The 17,887-nt window shown below is 47.1% G+C and overlaps 1 protein-coding gene across 11 annotated transcripts in view; it reads left to right on the top strand.

Annotated features, from left to right (window-relative positions):
* Window positions 1-17,887, top strand: part of dst (dystonin) — a 134,870-nt gene that overhangs the window by 111,369 nt on the left and 5,614 nt on the right. For all 11 annotated transcript variants that reach the window (XM_072709348.1, XM_072709346.1, XM_072709340.1 and 8 more), the window contains 19 exons: window positions 36-233; window positions 918-1,046; window positions 2,339-2,509; window positions 3,575-3,730; window positions 4,002-4,208; window positions 4,814-4,933; window positions 5,874-6,043; window positions 6,215-6,374; window positions 7,069-7,263; window positions 7,560-7,688; window positions 8,286-8,429; window positions 8,709-8,897; window positions 9,165-9,288; window positions 9,416-9,579; window positions 11,551-11,713; window positions 13,075-13,229; window positions 13,318-13,392; window positions 14,025-14,042; window positions 17,617-17,734. In XM_072709348.1, the coding sequence (XP_072565449.1) occupies window positions 36-233; window positions 918-1,046; window positions 2,339-2,509; window positions 3,575-3,730; window positions 4,002-4,208; window positions 4,814-4,933; window positions 5,874-6,043; window positions 6,215-6,374; window positions 7,069-7,263; window positions 7,560-7,688; window positions 8,286-8,429; window positions 8,709-8,897; window positions 9,165-9,288; window positions 9,416-9,579; window positions 11,551-11,713; window positions 13,075-13,229; window positions 13,318-13,392; window positions 14,025-14,042; window positions 17,617-17,734 (2,785 nt within the window). The remainder of the gene's footprint in view (window positions 1-35; window positions 234-917; window positions 1,047-2,338; window positions 2,510-3,574; window positions 3,731-4,001; window positions 4,209-4,813; window positions 4,934-5,873; window positions 6,044-6,214; window positions 6,375-7,068; window positions 7,264-7,559; window positions 7,689-8,285; window positions 8,430-8,708; window positions 8,898-9,164; window positions 9,289-9,415; window positions 9,580-11,550; window positions 11,714-13,074; window positions 13,230-13,317; window positions 13,393-14,024; window positions 14,043-17,616; window positions 17,735-17,887) is intronic.

Raw genomic sequence — 17,887 nt, 5'->3', positions numbered from 1 at the left:
CATTATTGTGGTCTTTTGGCCCTTTGGATTTCTAGGTGCTTCAGAATGACGTGCTGGCCCATAAGAGCACGGTGGAAGCAGTCAACAAGGCTGGAAGCGATCTCATGGAGTCCAGCGCCGGTGATGAGGCAAGCAGCCTGCAGAGCAAGCTGGAGAACCTCAACCAGCGCTGGAATGCCATCCTGGAGAAGACGGAGCAGAGGAGGCAGCATCTGGACACAACCCTGCTTCAGGTGCGGCTTCCCGGAACCCTTCGGGATCTGGCCAGGCGCCATCGTTTTCCGAATTGGCTTTGGGGGGCTGGAATTTTGGCTGCGGGGGGTGTGGACGTTGAGGCCTGGTTCAGCAGGAGTTCTTTTCATCCTGCCCGGGTTCTTGACATTGAGTAAATGTTTTCGGCTGTGAAACGGATAGAAGGCATGGAAGTAATCGGAGAAGCATTTCGTACACGTGAGGAATTTTTGGAAGGCTTGTTATCGGACGTAAATCTGTGTGTGTTGCTGTAGCGATTGCATTGTTAAGGAAACGGGAATGTTTACAAGACCTGGAACGTATAAATGGTCTTCATCAAGAATCATAAAAATGATGCATCGGCTATTTTTAGAAAGTTTTGAAATTAAAGGTCAGGGAAATGGGCTGAAACCTGCAGTACGAGCCAAAAAAGAAAGCAGCTCTGCTGATTTAAAAGCAGGCAGAAATGACTAAAATTGATGTATAAGAATAAAACAAAGGAGGAGCTTAGAAATGCAGTGAGTGTGTAACATGGCTGCTGCTGTTTATCCTGTGAATTCTGCTGTAAATACCGTGTCTGCTGGTGGAGTTAATAGGTCATGCATTAAGGCCCCCGCACGGCTGCCTGCGGCCCGCCTGCCTGGGCCGCCCCGTCGCCATGACGCTTTGTTTCCGTCCCGACACAGGCCCAGGGTTTCCATGGCGAGATCGAAGACATGCAGCAGTGGCTGAAAGACACGGAGCGTCAGCTGTTAGCATCAAAGGCCGTTGGAGGCTTACCAGAAACGGCCCGCGAGCAGCTTAACACCCATCTGGTACGTATTTAAGGATATGAAAGAGCCGTTACAGATGGCTGACGTGTGAGACACCACCGGCTCTGGCCTCTTCTGCAGTGTGAAAAGTAGCTGACGTCACAAATAGCGGGAAAAAAAGCACGCAGCAGTGACCCTGCTAGGCGTGCTGGACAGAGAGTGCACTGGATGACCTCTGCCTGACAGTGGCCCAGTGGATTTTTTGGAAACAGTTGTGCATTTTCTTTCTTTTTTTGTTTCTTTGGTAGACACAATGACCTCAGACCCTTATGGCTGAGATCGATGGTTTAGCTTTGGCCCTGAAGCTGGAGGGGGGGGGAGGTTTAGCTTTGGCCCTGAAGCTGGAGGGGGGGGGAGGTTTAGCTTTGGCCCTGGTGCTGGAGGGGGGGGAGGTTTAGCTTTGGCCCTGACGCTGGAGGCGGGGGGAGGTTTAGCTTTGGCCCTGACGCTGGAGGCGGGGGGAGAGCTCCAAATCATTCCGATGATAAAGTTATCAGACCGTTACGTGCAGCGTGACATTACTCATCATTATGGGGCTCTGTTAACTTTCTCTGGTTAGAAAAAGCACTCTCTAGAGTCACGATTGTAAAACGGCAACAAATCTACCTGATTAAACATGAACCCCTTTAATACAAACCACAGCAGATACTGGCTTTGTTTACAGCAAGCTGTAATCGTGCCATGTGATGGAAACAAATTCACCTTTTTTATGTCACGCGTGATGACCTTCAGTCTGGCAATGAGATCTGAACATGTCTGAGTATTAGTGAGCATCATTAATATAAATATGGATGTTTAAACAGTGAGGATGTGTAGAGAGACCGTAAGTCTTCGATGTCTGGATAGTTTATATGTTTTGGTAAGTATATTGAAGTGTTTTGCTTATTCTGTATTTGTTCTTCTTATTGTATGTATATGTAGACTGATTACTGAGACTAGATATTGAAACAAGCCTTAGTTACGCAATAAGGTTTATGTAACATACTGTGTTTGGACCTGGATGCATGAATGCTGTCTTTTTACGAAATGTGCAGCGTAGAGAACTAGCTAATGCAGACCTGCTGCGGAGCAGCTGTGTTCCTCATGGTTTTTCTGACATATTTGACCGTGTTTGACTGTGTTTGTGTTTGCCTGTGTTCGACTGCGTTTTACCATGTTTGACTGTGTGTGACCGTGGTGGACATGATTGATTGTGTTCAACTGTGTTTAAATGTGTAAGATGTGGATAGAAATGGAGTGTATTCAGTCAATGGATTGGATTTGCATTGATTTTCTGGGCTCTGTCTCCTCCTCAGGAGCTGTGCAGTGCCCTGGAGGCCAAGGAGGAGCTCTACCAGCAGCTGATGCTGAAAGGTCAGCAATTGCTCACCAAGGCTCCTGAGGGCCAGGACAGCAACACCGAGCTGGACCTGAGGAACCTGCGGGAGAAGTGGGAGTCCGTCCAGGCCAAGATGGCGGAGAGGAAGGTTCGTGGCCCTCTCCCCTGTGGCTTCGCTCTTTGGGGGGATGGCTGTTCATGTTTGTGTGGGATGGGCTGGACCTCTGTGCCTGTGATCAGAAGGTCGCTGGTTCCGTTCTCAGGGTGGGTTGAGTAGTCAGTCCAACCCCTGTATGTGTGTATATGTCTTAGAAAAAGTGAGCAAGATAGCATGTGGAAAAATTAACACAACACCCGCTGTGGCAAATAAAATGGTCTACATAACAGGAGGAATTCCTAACCTTATCAGAGGTTGAGGGCATTTCCTTACATAATGCAATTGTGCTGTTTATTAGCTTCTAAAGATCAGGGAATATGTAGAACATTATGGTTGTATATTTATGGCTGGATCAGTTCCTCTGAGCTGATAAGTAACTGCAGGGGACGTGGGGAAGATGGCCACTGCATGATGCGGGATCCCGTCAGACGAGCAGAACACACATGTTGGCATGGAGTGGCGTGATATTCTCCTGTGAGCCCTAGCTTGGCCCCTTTGGCCCCAAATGACATGGTCTCCACAATGAACCAACCATGACCATGCTGTTCGCCATCAGAGACGGGGGCGATCCAGAAATAAGCCTCGCCGCGTGTGGCTGCTGGCTCCGAGCGTAGCGGATGAAGCATGCTGCTGGGCTTTTCCTGTGTTGACGGTTCTCGTTAAAGTCCAATTTGGTCTCTCTCCGGATTTCCGGACCGTTTGATAAACGCGGACAGGAACCTACCCAGAGATACGTCTTAGATTTATAAGTGAATGGATTTAATTGGGATTTACTGTAACTGTTGTTCAGTTAATCCTTTGGCACAACTGTACTATCACTGCAGAAACACTGTTTTGTTTAATACTGAGACAAATTTTCTAGGCTTTACTGAATATATCCGTGAACTGAAATTTCCATTTGGCGCAGACTGAATTAGAGTCTAATGATTTAATCAGTCTCTCTGAAAAAAGTATCCTTCGCCTTAATCCAGCATGATAGCCCTGGAGATGGCTCTCCTGAAACGGGGAAGATGAGGGCTCAGCATGGCAATATTAACTTCCCATTCCCCCACGTAGGTCAAACTGGAGGAGGCACTGAGCCTGGCCATGGAGTTCCACAACAACCTGCAGGAGTTCATCAATTGGCTGACGCAGGCCGAGCAGGGGCTCACCATGGCTTCACCAGCCTCCCTCATCTTGGAGACCATTATGTTCCAGATTGATGAACACAAGGTTGGCCAGGGCATTGGGGACATGTGCATGGTGCTCCTATGGAGCGCGTTTTCCATGAGGAGCATGTGCTGGCGATGGATCAGTGTGGTCTGCAGCGTCAGCAGAAATAGCTAGCCCTGTCAACTGCAAAATACAAAACTGAGAGCTCTGGAATTATGGTGAAAAAATGTGGTGCTTTTTAGAACTCAACTTGTATGCAGAGATAAACTCTCCCTAGACTGGGCCTATGGACCAATGAGTCTTCACGAAGTGTCCATGTCGTGGTTGCCAGGTGTTCGTGACGGAGGTGAACGCCCATCGGGAGCAGATCATCGAGCTGGACAAGACAGGGACGCACCTCAAGTACTTCAGCCAGAAGCAGGATGTGGTGCTGATCAAGAATCTGCTGCTGAGTGTGCAGGGCCGCTGGGAGAAGGTGGTGCAGCGCTCGGTGGAGCGCGGCCGCCTGCTGGAGGATGCCAGGAAGCGTGCCAAGCAGGTCAGCATGAGCCCTCCTGCTCCGGGACCTCCCTAGGGCACCTTCCCAGTAGGACCAGCTGAACCAGTGTGCAGGAATTCTGTTGGTTTAACTCGGAAATAGTAGTCGTACCATACAATAACCAGTAATTTCACTGGTGAGTAATGAAGGCCAGTCCAACTGCTGAAAATCCCATTTGAGCGATTGTCAGGTATACTGGCTTCAACTGGAATTTCCAGCAGGGTTGCCAGATAGTACAGCAGGTTATCTGATCATCATTTATTTCTTCTGCTATCTGTCAGTGTCAACCCATTAATTCACAGTAAAAGCACTTTATGGCTATTTGTATCTAAACAAAGCTAGGAGTCATCACTCATGAGTCTTTCACAGTTTTATCTCTGCATGTTTCAGCCGTAATAATAAAGAAGAAAAACGCCAGATTCTGCGTAATAACTGATCTCAGTGTCCGTGGTAGAATAAATCAAATTTATCAGGGTTAACTGCCGCATCCAGATGAGATTCATATGTAGACCTACTAAAAATGGGCCACATTTCCCCAACAGGTATTGTTAATAAAAAGCCCAATAGAAATATTTATGTTAAAAGGCCTTTCTTGTCTTTCCAAGTTTCACGAAAGCTGGCACAAGCTCACAGAATGGTTGGAGGAGTCGGAGAAGGCCTTGGATTCGGAGTTGGAGATCGCCAACGACCCCGACAAGATCAAGATGCAGCTCGCTCAGCACAAGGTAACTGTTAGCTGTTAACGAGAATCCGCCAATGCTGACTGTAAGACCTTGTGAAAGGTTTTTATCTCCCATGGTCGCCTGGTTAAGGTATCACCTGGTTAAGGTATCACCTAGTTAAGGTATCACCTGGTTAGCTCCATGTGAATCACCGCTGCCCCCCTCTGGGTGCTCAGTGCACAGCGGAGAGTGATAAGGCTTTGTCACCCTTTGACTCTGTGACAGACCGTTTGGCACCACTTACAGAATCCTGCCCTAACCCCTAAAAACACATGCCGTCAGCACTGAGCAAGAAGACCAGCTCTGTTTCCCCTCATAATGACCCGGAAAGCCCAATGTTTGCCGCCAAATCATTAGCGACACTCAGCGTTTGACTGGTACTGACTAACACCAAAGGCCATGTCTGGCCCAGCAGGTGGAAAAGCACATTGCTGTGGACACCTCATTCCTTTGATTTTCTATGACTCAGGGTCGGTTCCCACCTTCAGTTACCTGTGCACAGCTGCTCTAACCAAAAATCTCTTTAATTGTCCTCTCTCGTTAAAATCATTTAACGAGAAGTCATTGCCTAAAGGCCGACAGCCATGCAGAAAAAGACATTTCCGTTTGGTAAGAGATGTCAGTTAAACTGTAGAAATCATAGTTGAAATGATGGCTTTTGTCTTAGGTTCACAAGGTTATGAAAAGGGCAGATGTCATGAGCTGAGAGATAGTTATTCACAGTGGTTTTAGTGAAATGTCTGTAAGTGTACGATCCCATGTTAGATAGAGAAAATGTTTGCAAATATTGGGGTATGTGTGTATTAAGAGACCAAAACGTCTAGATGTTTGAAAGTGTTGTCCTCCTTCAAACGATCCTTCTGCATCTTGAAGGTAGGAGATGTACATTGAGGATGGGCACTAATGATGTTCCTTCTTCGGGGATTGATGGCTGTATACTCAGGAGTTCCAGAAAGCTCTGGGAAGCAAGCACTCCGTGTATGACACCACGACGCGTACAGGCCGTGCCCTCAAGGACAAGACGTCCCTGCAGGATGACAAGCAGAAGCTGGACGACATGCTGAGCGAGCTGAGGGACAAGTGGGACACAGTGTGCGGGAAGTCTGTGGAAAGGTATGCCCTGGGGGTCAAATGTCACTCTGCAACTGTCATAGGGACATTGCGGGACCTGGATTAGTGATGCTTCTATCAGAAGTCTGGTGGTAAACACGACCTGCTGATGGTTCGGGGGTCAGATCCTATGAAGAGCAGCATTAATCTTCTCATTTGTGTACCTCCTTGCAGACAGAACAAACTGGAGGAGGCCTTGCTCTTCTCTGGCCAGTTCACTGATGCCCTCCAGGCCCTGATTGACTGGCTCTATAAAGTGGAGCCCCAGTTGGCAGAAGATCAGCCTGTACATGGAGACATCGACCTCGTGCTGAACCTCATCGACAGCCACAAGGTGCGTCTCACCCGTGGTCACCCCCAGCCGTCACCCTGGCAGTCAACGTCACCCCCTTCTGAACCGGGCACACTGCTAGTCTGCTGTTACAGTTCGGCGTATTTCTTCGTACTTCGAAGTGAAGCGCATGACGCCTGGCCTCACTTTTTGCACTGGAAGCATGTGCTTTATGTCTCGACAGCAGCTTGGATTAAGAGCAACACGTCGGTAATTAAGCCTTTCCAGGGAGGATAACGAGAGTGTGGTCTGGCATTGCCACGTGATGCTCCTTACTGAGTGATGTTTGGAGCACAGCTTCGCTGTTTACATTGTTATTTTTAGCGTCTCCAAGCCGCATCGAAGGTTTAATGAAGTTACAGATGGTGCATTGTTCTTTGTCTTCAAAGTGTGTTTGTCAGAATTACGGTTGCTAACAACCGTGACGCTAATGGCACGATGATGGAATTTCTGAGTAACTGCCCGGGAATAGATTTTCACACTGAGCTTGGCTTGCAAGCACTGGGTTCTGACCCGCTCAGCCACACTAGCTGAGATGATGAGCTGTCCCCTCATTTCTTGTTTGTGTTTTGTATGGAAGTGTAGTATAAATGTCTGTCATCATACTGCCAGCATCTGCATTCCTCACGGGGGTCATATTCGGCTGCATGTGTCGCACTGGCCTTTCAAATGAGCCGTGTCCCCCCTCCCTGAGCAGGTGTTCCAGAAGGAGCTGGGCAAGCGTACAGGCAGCGTGCAGGCCCTGAAGCGCTCGGCCCGCGAGCTCATCGAGGGCAGCCATGACGACTCCTCATGGGTCAAAGTGCAGATGCAGGAGCTGAGCACCCGCTGGGAGACAGTCTGCACGCTCTCTGTGTCTAAGCAGACGCGGCTGGAACAGGCACTATGCCAGGTGTGTGCCCCCCATGGCCTTCTACCGTCCCTGCCCCTCATGTTTCAGCCCCTTTTTTTAGCCCTGATTTGTAAATGCTTCAGGCATTGCTATGGGGTATGCGTATACTAACACAAATGCATGTTTGATAGATTCTGTATGACCCTTGTACAATCCCTGCATGACCTCTTTGTTCCATGGTCCCATCCCCCTAGGCAGAAGTGTTCCACTCCGCATTTATGATGCTGACCTCTCTGTGACCTCTTTGTGACCTCTGTGTGACCCTTTTGTTCCATGGGGTTCACCTCACCCTTCAGGCAGAGGAGTTCCACTCCACGGTCCACATCCTCCTGGAGTGGCTGGCTGAGGCGGAGCAGAGTCTGCGTTTCCATGGCACCCTTCCTGATGACCAAGAAGCTCTCCTCTCACTAATCGAGCAGCACAAGGTGAGTGTCCGCCGTTTCAGTTCCACCGTAAAAAGGCCATGGCTAATGAAGCCCGTTATAGTGCCATAGTGGCACTGTATGGTCATCTTTAACCCGTATGCCCTCCCAACGTGGGTGCTTACAGGTACCGTGTTAAACCAAAAAGCCGACAGGACTCATCAGTATAGAACCAGGCACCAAGCACTGAATGGGATGCCTTACATTAGCCTTTGTGTCATTGAACAAACCTCTACCAACAGATATAGGTTAGGATCAAGAAAGAATTGTGGTATTGTTTTTAAAAATGTGTATTTTTAGATCAACAGATAAAAAAAAAAAACAGCCGGTTTTGTTGGCTATACATATTGCCATACAAGGATTTTTCAAACTCGCTTTTCCCTCAATGTTCTTTTACCAAGTTTAGGCTGTTCCTACAATATTAAGTCTTCTGTGAGAATGATCTCATGTTTGAATCTAAATTTTCTGCTCCACTTGCATGTATTATTCATTTTAGAATAATTTGACATGGATTAGCTAGAAGAATGGTGCCTTGGCCAACTGACCTTGACCACAGACACTGCCAATGGGTAATGGGAGGCACGTCTTGTTATGCTGCAGGAGTTCATGAAAAAGCTGGAGGAGAAGCGTGTGGCACTGACCAAAGCAGCGGGCATGGGGGAAGCCATCCTGGCCATCTGTCACCCAGACTCCATCACCACCATCAAACACTGGAACACCATCATTAAAGCACGATTTGAGGAGGTCGGTAGCAGCATGCGATCACCCCGAGGGGTGTTACTGCAGAGTTTGGTGTGGGGAGTTACAGCCCCCTCATCCATCACTGAATGAGAGTCACTGTTGTGTGTTTGTCTGGGTATAATTATTTCAAGAGTGGCACAATAACCATGAAGATGTTTTTTGAACACCTCAGTGTTGCAAAAATTATGATTTTTGTGAGACTGATCGGAATAAGGAGTGAGTCTTTGGTAATTAGTGCCTATGAAATGGACCATCCTCTCCTGGTTTGTTGTGGACCACCAGGTCCAGGCCTGGGCGAGGCAGCACCAGCAGAGGTTAGGAAGTGCCCTCAGTGAGCTGCTCGCCACCCAGGAGCTTCTGGAGAAGCTTCTGGGATGGCTGCAGTGGGCTGAGACCACACTCAGTGAGAAGGACAAGGAGCCGCTCCCTCAGGAGATTGAGGAGGTCAAGGCGCTCATCGCAGAGCATCAAGTGAGTCTGCTTTTTATCTGGAACATTCCAGAAATCTGCTTGCTGCACCAGAGATTGAGATGAGAACATTTTGGACACCTGTATGCTCATTGTGCAGATTGTCCTAATTTTCTCATTTATTCTGATTACAGAGTCATTTTCCTTACATGTACATTCATTATTTGGACCATAGATCCAGCTAGAGCTAAATCAAATTACCGAAATGTTACTACTGAGACCTTACGTAGTCTGTTTTGTCTAAAAATGTCCCTGTTCTCTGTCTGTTAGACGTTTATGGAGGAAATGACTCGGAAGCAGCCAGATGTGGACAAAATTACGAAGACACATAAGAGGAAGGCAGAAACGCCAATCCAGTCCCAAATTCCGATCCTGGATAAAGGTCGCACTGGAAGTGAGTCTGCAGCTGGCTGGATGTGGATGCTGAACAGCCGACATTAGGAATCATGCCATAATTCTGTCTGTAGAGACTGGAACTTTCACCTTTTGATTGCAATGGCTCTTTTTCCCTTTTATCTCAGGAAAGCGTTCTCCCACCCAAGGGATGTACCCATCAGCCTCTCAGACCCAAATTGAGACCAAGAATCCCAGAGTTAATCTCCTGGTCAGCAAATGGCAGCAAGTGTGGCTGTTGGCGCTGGACCGACGACGGAAACTCAATGATGCCTTGGACAGGCTGGAGGAGGTGTGTGTTACATCCTCAAGTGATGTCATGGTTAGCTGGTCTCCTTAGAGCCCCTCATGGAGCTTCCATTAGGGGATTGTGTAGAGTGATATCTGCATACTACTGATCAAGTTTTAGTCTTTCCTATGTGTAAGTGCTTGTTTTGAGCTGGTCTTTATAGGTCTGAGAGATTCTCAGATCTAAAGCACTTTTTCAGTCTGGGTTATGTTATCATTTTGCCATCACTGCAGTGGTAGATCGCAATTTGCAGTCAAACATATGGACAAGCCAGTGTTTATTAGCTGATGATCCAGTAGCTGAATGGACATTAACCCCCTGGGGCCTGAGGCCTTTTTTCCACTTTCGAGGTAGTCTGACATGCCTTGACATTTTAAAATATTTCACCTATCTAAAAAACATTTATCCCAAATTGATACATTTGCTTTTATTCAGCACAAACTCAGCACCAATAATCTGAGACCTCTTAGAATGTTGTTATTCTATTTTTTGTTAAAATCAACTTTAAACATATACTTTTCAAAAACCTATTTTCAGACATGCTGAGAAATTGTAAAAGATCACATTATAGACATTTCTAGGTAAGACTTTTGAGCTCTGAAGCTTATAGACACAGGGGTTGGCTACACATAGGTGAAAGTGACATTCTGAAATTTTATGTAGTTTGATTACTAAAGCGTTAGAACTTTGGAGTGACACTCTTTTTCTCAAAGTCAGTGGTCTTCACAATGAATATTGATGAGATAGGTGTCCTCACACCTGTAGTAGTTTGCATACTGTCAATGGCCCATCAGTCTGGAATGTCACTGCACCCCACACCCATCACTTTGGAAAGGCAGTTTGAAACGCAAGAAAAGTAGCAACAATAAAATCCCTTTCACAGTTTATTGATAGATGGAATGAAAAATGAAAAACTGTGACTATATAAATATAGAAAGCGATAAATATGATGCAGTGACTATTATTGACGCTCTGGGGACGAGGGCATCATCGACCGCGTATCTTTCTCGTGTATTTCAGTTTATATCTCGTTGAAATCATTATGTAGAATCATGAAAAAAAATCCCTTATCTGTCTTCTTTTCAAAACTTCCATTGTCAGAAGTATTAACGTTTTTAAAATTAGGTTAAATAGGCAAAAAAGCAAATCGTGTCACCTTTCTTGGTTTTACTTGCGTCGGGAGCGTTTGGGACCGCTCTCAGCGGAAGATCGCTATTCACGTTCTAAATACGCTGCGTTTGAATCGGCGACCACGTGATTGCAGGCACACAGGCTTAGCCCACTGAGCTATGAACACAGGTATGAGCTTCGCTGCTGAAAGTGGCAACACTGGCGGAAAGTTTCAGCGGCAGAGACGTATCCGTGTGCTATATTGTAGCCGATCAGTGTAAACACTACCCAGACATGTGCTCTTGTTTATTTCGGTCACAATGGGCGTATTCACATATTTCTTTACCCAATACTAACTGTCGGATTATCATGTTATTATCATGCGAATAGCGCGATTTGCAAGTGGGTGGGCGATCAGAGCCGCTTCGAGACGCAGACGCTTAAGTCAGTCACTCTTGTTCTTTCAATTCGTATCACGAAGCTGTAAAAATATATTTAGTTTCTACCTATATATATTTGAAAAGTAGACCGTCCAAGGTTTCTGAGAGTATTTTTAAAATGTGTATATGACAAAAACTCGCGGAGTTATTTAAACGGTTTTGCGAAATTTCTGTCAGATCCCGCCGGCGGGATTGCCGGTCCCAAGGGGCTAACCTCCACTTCTGCACAGCATCATGTGACCTGCCGCCAGCACGCAGACACTAGACAAGGAAATGAAATACAGTGTTCACTGACCAAAAGGAGAGTTGGATTGAGGAGGAATGGTTTGCAGGGAATAAAAAGTAACATGTTGGTGACACTTTTTTTCATGGGAGTTTCACCAAATTGCTGAAATATAAACACAATTCCTGGATGTTTTTCTAGCTGAAGGAGTTTGCCAACTTTGACTTTGACGTATGGCGGAAACGCTACATGAGGTGGATGAACCACAAGAAGTCACGCGTCATGGACTTCTTCCGTCGCATTGACAAGGACCAGGACGGCAAGGTCACCAGGCAGGAATTCATCGAAGGCATCCTCTCCTCTAGTAAGTTTTCTAGTGCTGGTCAGAAACCAGAAGTACAGGGTGTTCCACCTTAACTTGTGCAACCACTTTATTCAGAAAGTAAGAGTAAATAAAACAACAGAAACATTGAAATCACACTTTTAATGTTACAGGTTATTGTTTATAGTTATGTAACACGTTATTCAATAATTCCATCCGTTTTTTCAATTACACTCTCTAGCCTATGACGAAAACTCTGGCACGTCTTTCTTACATATGCCTCATCCATTTTGCTCCAAGTTCTGGTGATGGATGCCCTCAGAGCTTGCACTGATGAATGTGGTTTCTTGCAGGCCTCCTGCTCCATGTATGCCCAGATACTATAGTCCAGGGGATTGAGTTGGGAGGCCACATGTCCTTACCCCAGAAGTTGGTCATGTTCTGCTGCAAAAATTCTTGGGTCTTCCTTGCCGTATGACAGGGTGCACCATCTTGCTGCCATACATAATTTCCATCGGGAAAGGTCCTTTGAATCCAAGGTAGCACATGCTTTGTCAACATCTTGATATAGGCATCAGCATTCACCCTCTCATTTTGTGGAATGAACACAGGCGGACACTTTTTGCCATTGGATGCAACAACCCTTAGTACCATGACTTTGGCAGGGTTTTTTGTCTTGGAAACATGTTTCACACAATCAGGGACATCCTTTACTGCATCTGATGAAATATAACGGTTGTTTCTATGGTTGAGACCCCGATCAACACAAAACAATTTTTCATCACTGAAGAGGATGACTCTGCCAGATGAGTGTTTAACATCATGCAAGAGAAGTTTCGCCCTATCTACCCTTTTCTTTCTGGAATCTTCAGTTATTAGGTGGGTGCTGGTGATGGCCCTAGAAGTGGCACCAAGGTCTTCTTTCACTATGCGATGCATTGACGTAGTGCTCACACCCACATCCTTTGTCATCTTGCATATTGAGCGCCATGGGTTGGTGTTTATTCGGTTTTTCACCTTCCTAATGATGTCTTTGCTTCGAACACTTCTACGTGAGCCAGTAGACCTTTTCTTCACATCTCCTGACTCCCTGTACAGTGTTTCTGTGTAAGTTTAAGGCACTTGCAATCTGCTTAGGAGATCTCCCGGCACGAGCAAGATCAATGATGGCCTGTCTTTTGGCTTCCATCTTTAAGAATGAGACAGTTAAGGCTAGGCAACCTACTTAAGAGTATTAGTCTGGTAATTGTTTATGTGTTTCAGGTGAAATAGACGACTATACCAAATTAGATTGTTTGCAGGTGTGTGGTTTAAGAGTGCACAAGTTAAGGTGGAACACCCTGTACTAGCAGTTCTGAGAAACCCAAGGCTGACCACAGTGTTTCTGCCATTCACACCTCCAGAGTTCCCCACCAGTCGACTTGAAATGAGCGCAGTAGCGGACATTTTTGACCGCGACGGCGATGGCTACATCGACTACTATGAGTTCGTGGCTGCCCTGCATCCCAACAAGGACGCGTACAAACCGCTCACTGATGCTGACAAAATCGAAGATGAGGTGTTTAGCTTAGCTTGCCTAAAGAAATTCTTGACATGACAAAGATTTCCTACTTCACTTATATATTTTGTCCCCCTCCTCCCCACAGGTGACACGGCAAGTCGCAAAATGTAAATGTCCTAAACGATTCCAGGTGGAACAAATCGGTGCAAACAAGTATCGGGTAAGATACCGGCGTTGGTCCGACAGCCTTGTCCGTCTCAGTTGATTGTGTGTCAGAGGCACCTTCTGGGAACATGTAATGATTTCCGGAAGATGAGTCCACTGGGGGCCCATTTCTCCAAGGTGCCCCCGGCGTCTCTCTGGCGGGTGATTCGCAAGCTCACTGACTCAACATCTAAAGAATGCAGCTTGCAGAAATATAGGGGGGGGTCACTCATTTTGAGCCCGATGATGAAGAGAGGGGTCTAGGGAGGAAACGGGACGGCAGCTCGAGCAGTGGAAACTTGGCCATTTTCCCTGCGTCCCTCTCTGTTAAATGTATCCCGAGACGGACCTCTGTGGCGCTCCTCCCTCTCTGCCAAGCGGCATGACCTCATACATCATCTATGTGCTGTAAGGACACATGGTCCCTTGGACAGTGTGAGAGCTAAGTTCACTTAGCATGTTAGCATGCTGACAACGCTGTTGCAGCTCGTATGAATCTTGCAGATCACATTCATAGTGATCTCTCACCTCGGTACATGTTTTAATCTCACTAAGAGAAGACCTGGTACTGCAAGTACAAGTGTTCCTAAGTGTGCTGTGCGGGAAACTAATGGATTCTTTCTTTTTTATTGTCCCTGTCATCTGCAGTTCTACCTCGGAAATCAGGTATAGCCCCTTCTTTTTTATCTGTGATGCAATACTGGGCTTAATTTAATCACATTTTCTGTTTTATTTACTTTTCTGCTCTATTAACATCTGAAGCTTGTCATACTTGTCAGTGAGCCGTTCTGAATTGATAAGTCGATAGACTTATTGTGGATAGGCACACTAGGCCTAGGCTCCCTGTTCCCTGCGCAATAGGTTCTCTCTGCCCGATAGGTACCCCGCTCCCGGCCCGATAGGCACCCCGCTCCCGGCCCGATAGGCAACCCGCTCCAGGCCCCATAGGTTCCCTGCTCCCAGCCCAATAGGCTCCCAGCTCCTGGCCCGATAGGCTCCCCGCTCCCGGCCCGATAGGCAACCCGCTCCAGGCCCCATAGGTTCCCTGCTCCCAGCCCAATAGGCTCCCTGCCCCATAGGTGCTCTACTTTCTGCCTGGTTGGCTCCCTGCTCCTGGCCCGATATACTCCTTGATCCCGGCCCAATATGCTCCTTGATCCTGGGCCAATAGGCTCCTGGCTCCCAACCCAATATGCTCCTTGATCCCGGCCTGATAGGCTCCCCACTCCTGGCCCAATAGGCCCCCCTGCTCCCAGCCCGATAGGCTCCCCGCCCCAGGCCCGATAGGCTCCCTGCCCCATAGGTGTTCTGCTCTCTGCCCGGTTGGCTCCCTGCTCCTGGCCCATATACTCCTTGATCCCAGCCCAATATGGTCCTTGATCCTGGCCCGATATGCTTTTTGATCCCAGCCCGATAGGCTCCCTGCTCCTGGCCCAATATGCTCCTTGATGCCAGGCCGATAGGCTCCTGGCTCCCGGCCCAATATGTTCCTTGATCCCAGGCCGATAGGCTCCTGGCTCCTGGCCCAATATGCTCCTTGATCCCAGGCCGATAGGCTCCTGGCTCCCGGCCCAATATGCTCCTTGATCCCGGGCCGATAGGCTCCCAGTCCATTTTTTCAGACATAGTGCCTGTTGGTCCTGTCTGGCCAGCCTAAGTGTGGGAAAAGCCAAATGCAGGTGCTGGAGTGGGAGGGGCAGGGGTGTGTCATGTGCCATTTGTCCTATCTGCACAATAGGCAGTTGGCACCCACAATGGGGTGGCGTCAGTGGAGAAGAGAAGGGCAGGGTCAGGCTTGGACTTGGGAGCAAAGCACAAAGTATTTCCCTATAAGCTTTCGGATGTTGTCACTCACAATGACAACACTGGTGTTTAGTGCAGTATGAGGGTGCTTCTTCTAACCATCCGGGTTAGAAGAAGGGAAACGGATGGGGAGATTGAGCATTTTCTCGTTAGCACTGCCATCGTGATAACTGGTAAATGATCCCAGTGCTTCTGTATGCGACTTACTGAAGGTCCCCTATGGCCCCCCGCTTAGTGATGATAAATACTGCATGTTTCCGGGTTCCCATTTTCCAGCTCACTCTTTAGTCCTCCCCTGGGTTTAGGGCTGGGGCTTTTTGGGCCATCACTGTGTGCTCCCTCCATGGGTGTGCTGCTCATCTGCCCTGATTTGGCACTGAAGTCACTCTGCTGGTCTCCTCAGTCCTGCAAGCATGCCTGTGTTTTTTCTTTCACAGCTTGACAGAGGATTTTATGTTTGCTTTTGTTTCCTATTCTCTTGCTTCTGCTCCCGTGTTTTTGTTTAAACTAATTGGTATTGACCCCAGTGTATGCTGACATCCAGGCTTCATAAACCATACTCTCATGGGCCACCTGCTTTCTGAAGTTCTGCTCTACTGAACGCTCTTAGGAGTTTATGGGGATTTGATGAACGCTGAATTTTGTGACCTGTGTTGTGTTTTTTTAATTCCTTACATTTGTGTCATGTGACCCACTCTGACGCTAAGTGCTGAAACAATTCTTTTAACAGTTTGGTCTTGTACACTGCTTACATGACCCTTTAATCGCCGATGAGACTATAACAAACAGGGACAGTCAAAATGTATCCCCACAGCTTCACGTTGCCGTTTTGGAAAGCTGTATACTGGTAAATGGTCATTTTTCAGCATTTGATGTGACTCTCCTTCCAGATCATTCTCCAAAAAACATCCCCCTTTATCTGATCACCAAATTTATCTGATTCACCAGATTCATGACATTAAATCATTACTTGACTCGTATGTAAGACAAGTGTGGGGAAAACCCAGAAAGAGGCTGTTTTAATGACAGATGTCCACTAGAAGGTCATTGAGATGTGGTGGTGTTGAGTGTGACACTGTGATTGGTTAATAAGACCATAGGAGCCATCCCCCATTTCGTTTCCTCATTTCCCATTGGAGCTTAGATGCTGTGGACCACATTGTTGTCAACACATCAGTTTTGAATATGGTGGTTGGTAGTGACAGAGTGCAGCCTTGTTCTTGTTGTCGACCTACAGGAGACTTTTGTTCGTTGTTTTTTTTTAAGGGAGAAAGCATGAGTCCATAACTGTTGTGTGATGTGTGATATTGCTCTCCATGGCCACATCCAACTGGCTGACTTACCAGCAGAGCGTGTCGCCCAATTTGGCCATGTTCCCCCTGTACTGTATAAACTCTTAACCAGTAACACCCCAGCATTCAGATTGGCCAAAACATTTTACATTAGTCTGGCGTGTTACACCCCCTAGTGGCCAAAGGAAAAAAATCTATATATACAGTCACCCCTTCATATTCATGCTCCCCCACAAATGTGAAAAATTTGAGATTAATACTTGGGTCCATTATTAAAAATGCAAAATTAACGGCACTGGAAAGTTTAAACATTGCTGTGAGAAACATGACGTTCCACGGTCGCAGGCCAGCTTACGCGTGAGTGAGGCTGGTTGTTAAGACCAAGTCGGCGTACTCCAGCCAAGTTATGTAGGTCCCTCAGATCTGTTTCTTTTCATTTTTTTCCCAAAAATAAGCTTTTGGTTATATGATTGGTTGGTCATGTGATTTTTTGGTATAGTTTATACATTTTTGGCTGGAGGGGCGACTGTATGCAAATTCTGTGATATATGAACAGTTTAGTGAAACAGATGTACAGTGTGCAGCATATGAGTAGCATCTTTTCCTGCCTTAGATCTACATTGTTTTACCAAGGTAGCTTAAGATAGGGGCTTGAGGCCCAGCCAGTAAGGGGACAGCGGACAGTCTGCTCATACAGCACTTAGGTCACAGTGAAATGACATCCGCAATCAGCCCATCCTGAGAAGTTCTGTCCAGTTGGATTGACCCTCCATTTGTGTCTCTGGGAATGTGACACTATGTCTCTGCCTGTGTCACCAGCCAATGGCCAGAACTGTGCAACAAGAGAGAGAAACCAGCCCAGCAATTTAGGAAATTAAATCTGTGTTTTTGTTTTTCATTTTAATTCTGATTGACTCATCACCACAAGAAAAATTTCACACAAGATGACAATGCTTTTCAAAATTATTCATAATTAAAAATTCTCTTTGAATATATTGGAATTTTGTGCTTGTTTAAATTTGTGCACGTCACTGATTGCTTCAGTAATTTAGTTTTCTCAAGTTGCACGATTGGCTCTTGCACAGTCATTATGCCAGATGGCTCGTCCTATCTGCTCTGACCTGTACCCCCCCCCCCCCCCCCAGTTCGGCGACTCGCAGCAGCTGCGACTGGTGCGGATCCTGCGCAGCACGGTGATGGTGCGGGTCGGCGGTGGCTGGATGGCCCTGGATGAGTTTCTTGTGAAGAATGATCCTTGCAGAGGTAAAATACGCCGTGGGTGTGGGGCAGAGCTCACAGAACCGGGACAACAGGTGGGGGGGATTGCAGAACACGGAGAGCATCCACTGACATGTTCACATGTTGCCAGGCGTGTAAGGCTCATAGCGTGTTAAAGCACAGCACGTACTGTGTGAC

This window comes from Paramormyrops kingsleyae, chromosome 3, assembly GCF_048594095.1.
Source record: "Paramormyrops kingsleyae isolate MSU_618 chromosome 3, PKINGS_0.4, whole genome shotgun sequence".
In the NCBI taxonomy this organism is placed as follows: domain Eukaryota; kingdom Metazoa; phylum Chordata; class Actinopteri; order Osteoglossiformes; family Mormyridae; genus Paramormyrops; species Paramormyrops kingsleyae.
The sequence above is the reverse complement of the archived record's forward strand: the minus strand, read 5'-3'. Positions and strand labels throughout refer to the sequence as shown.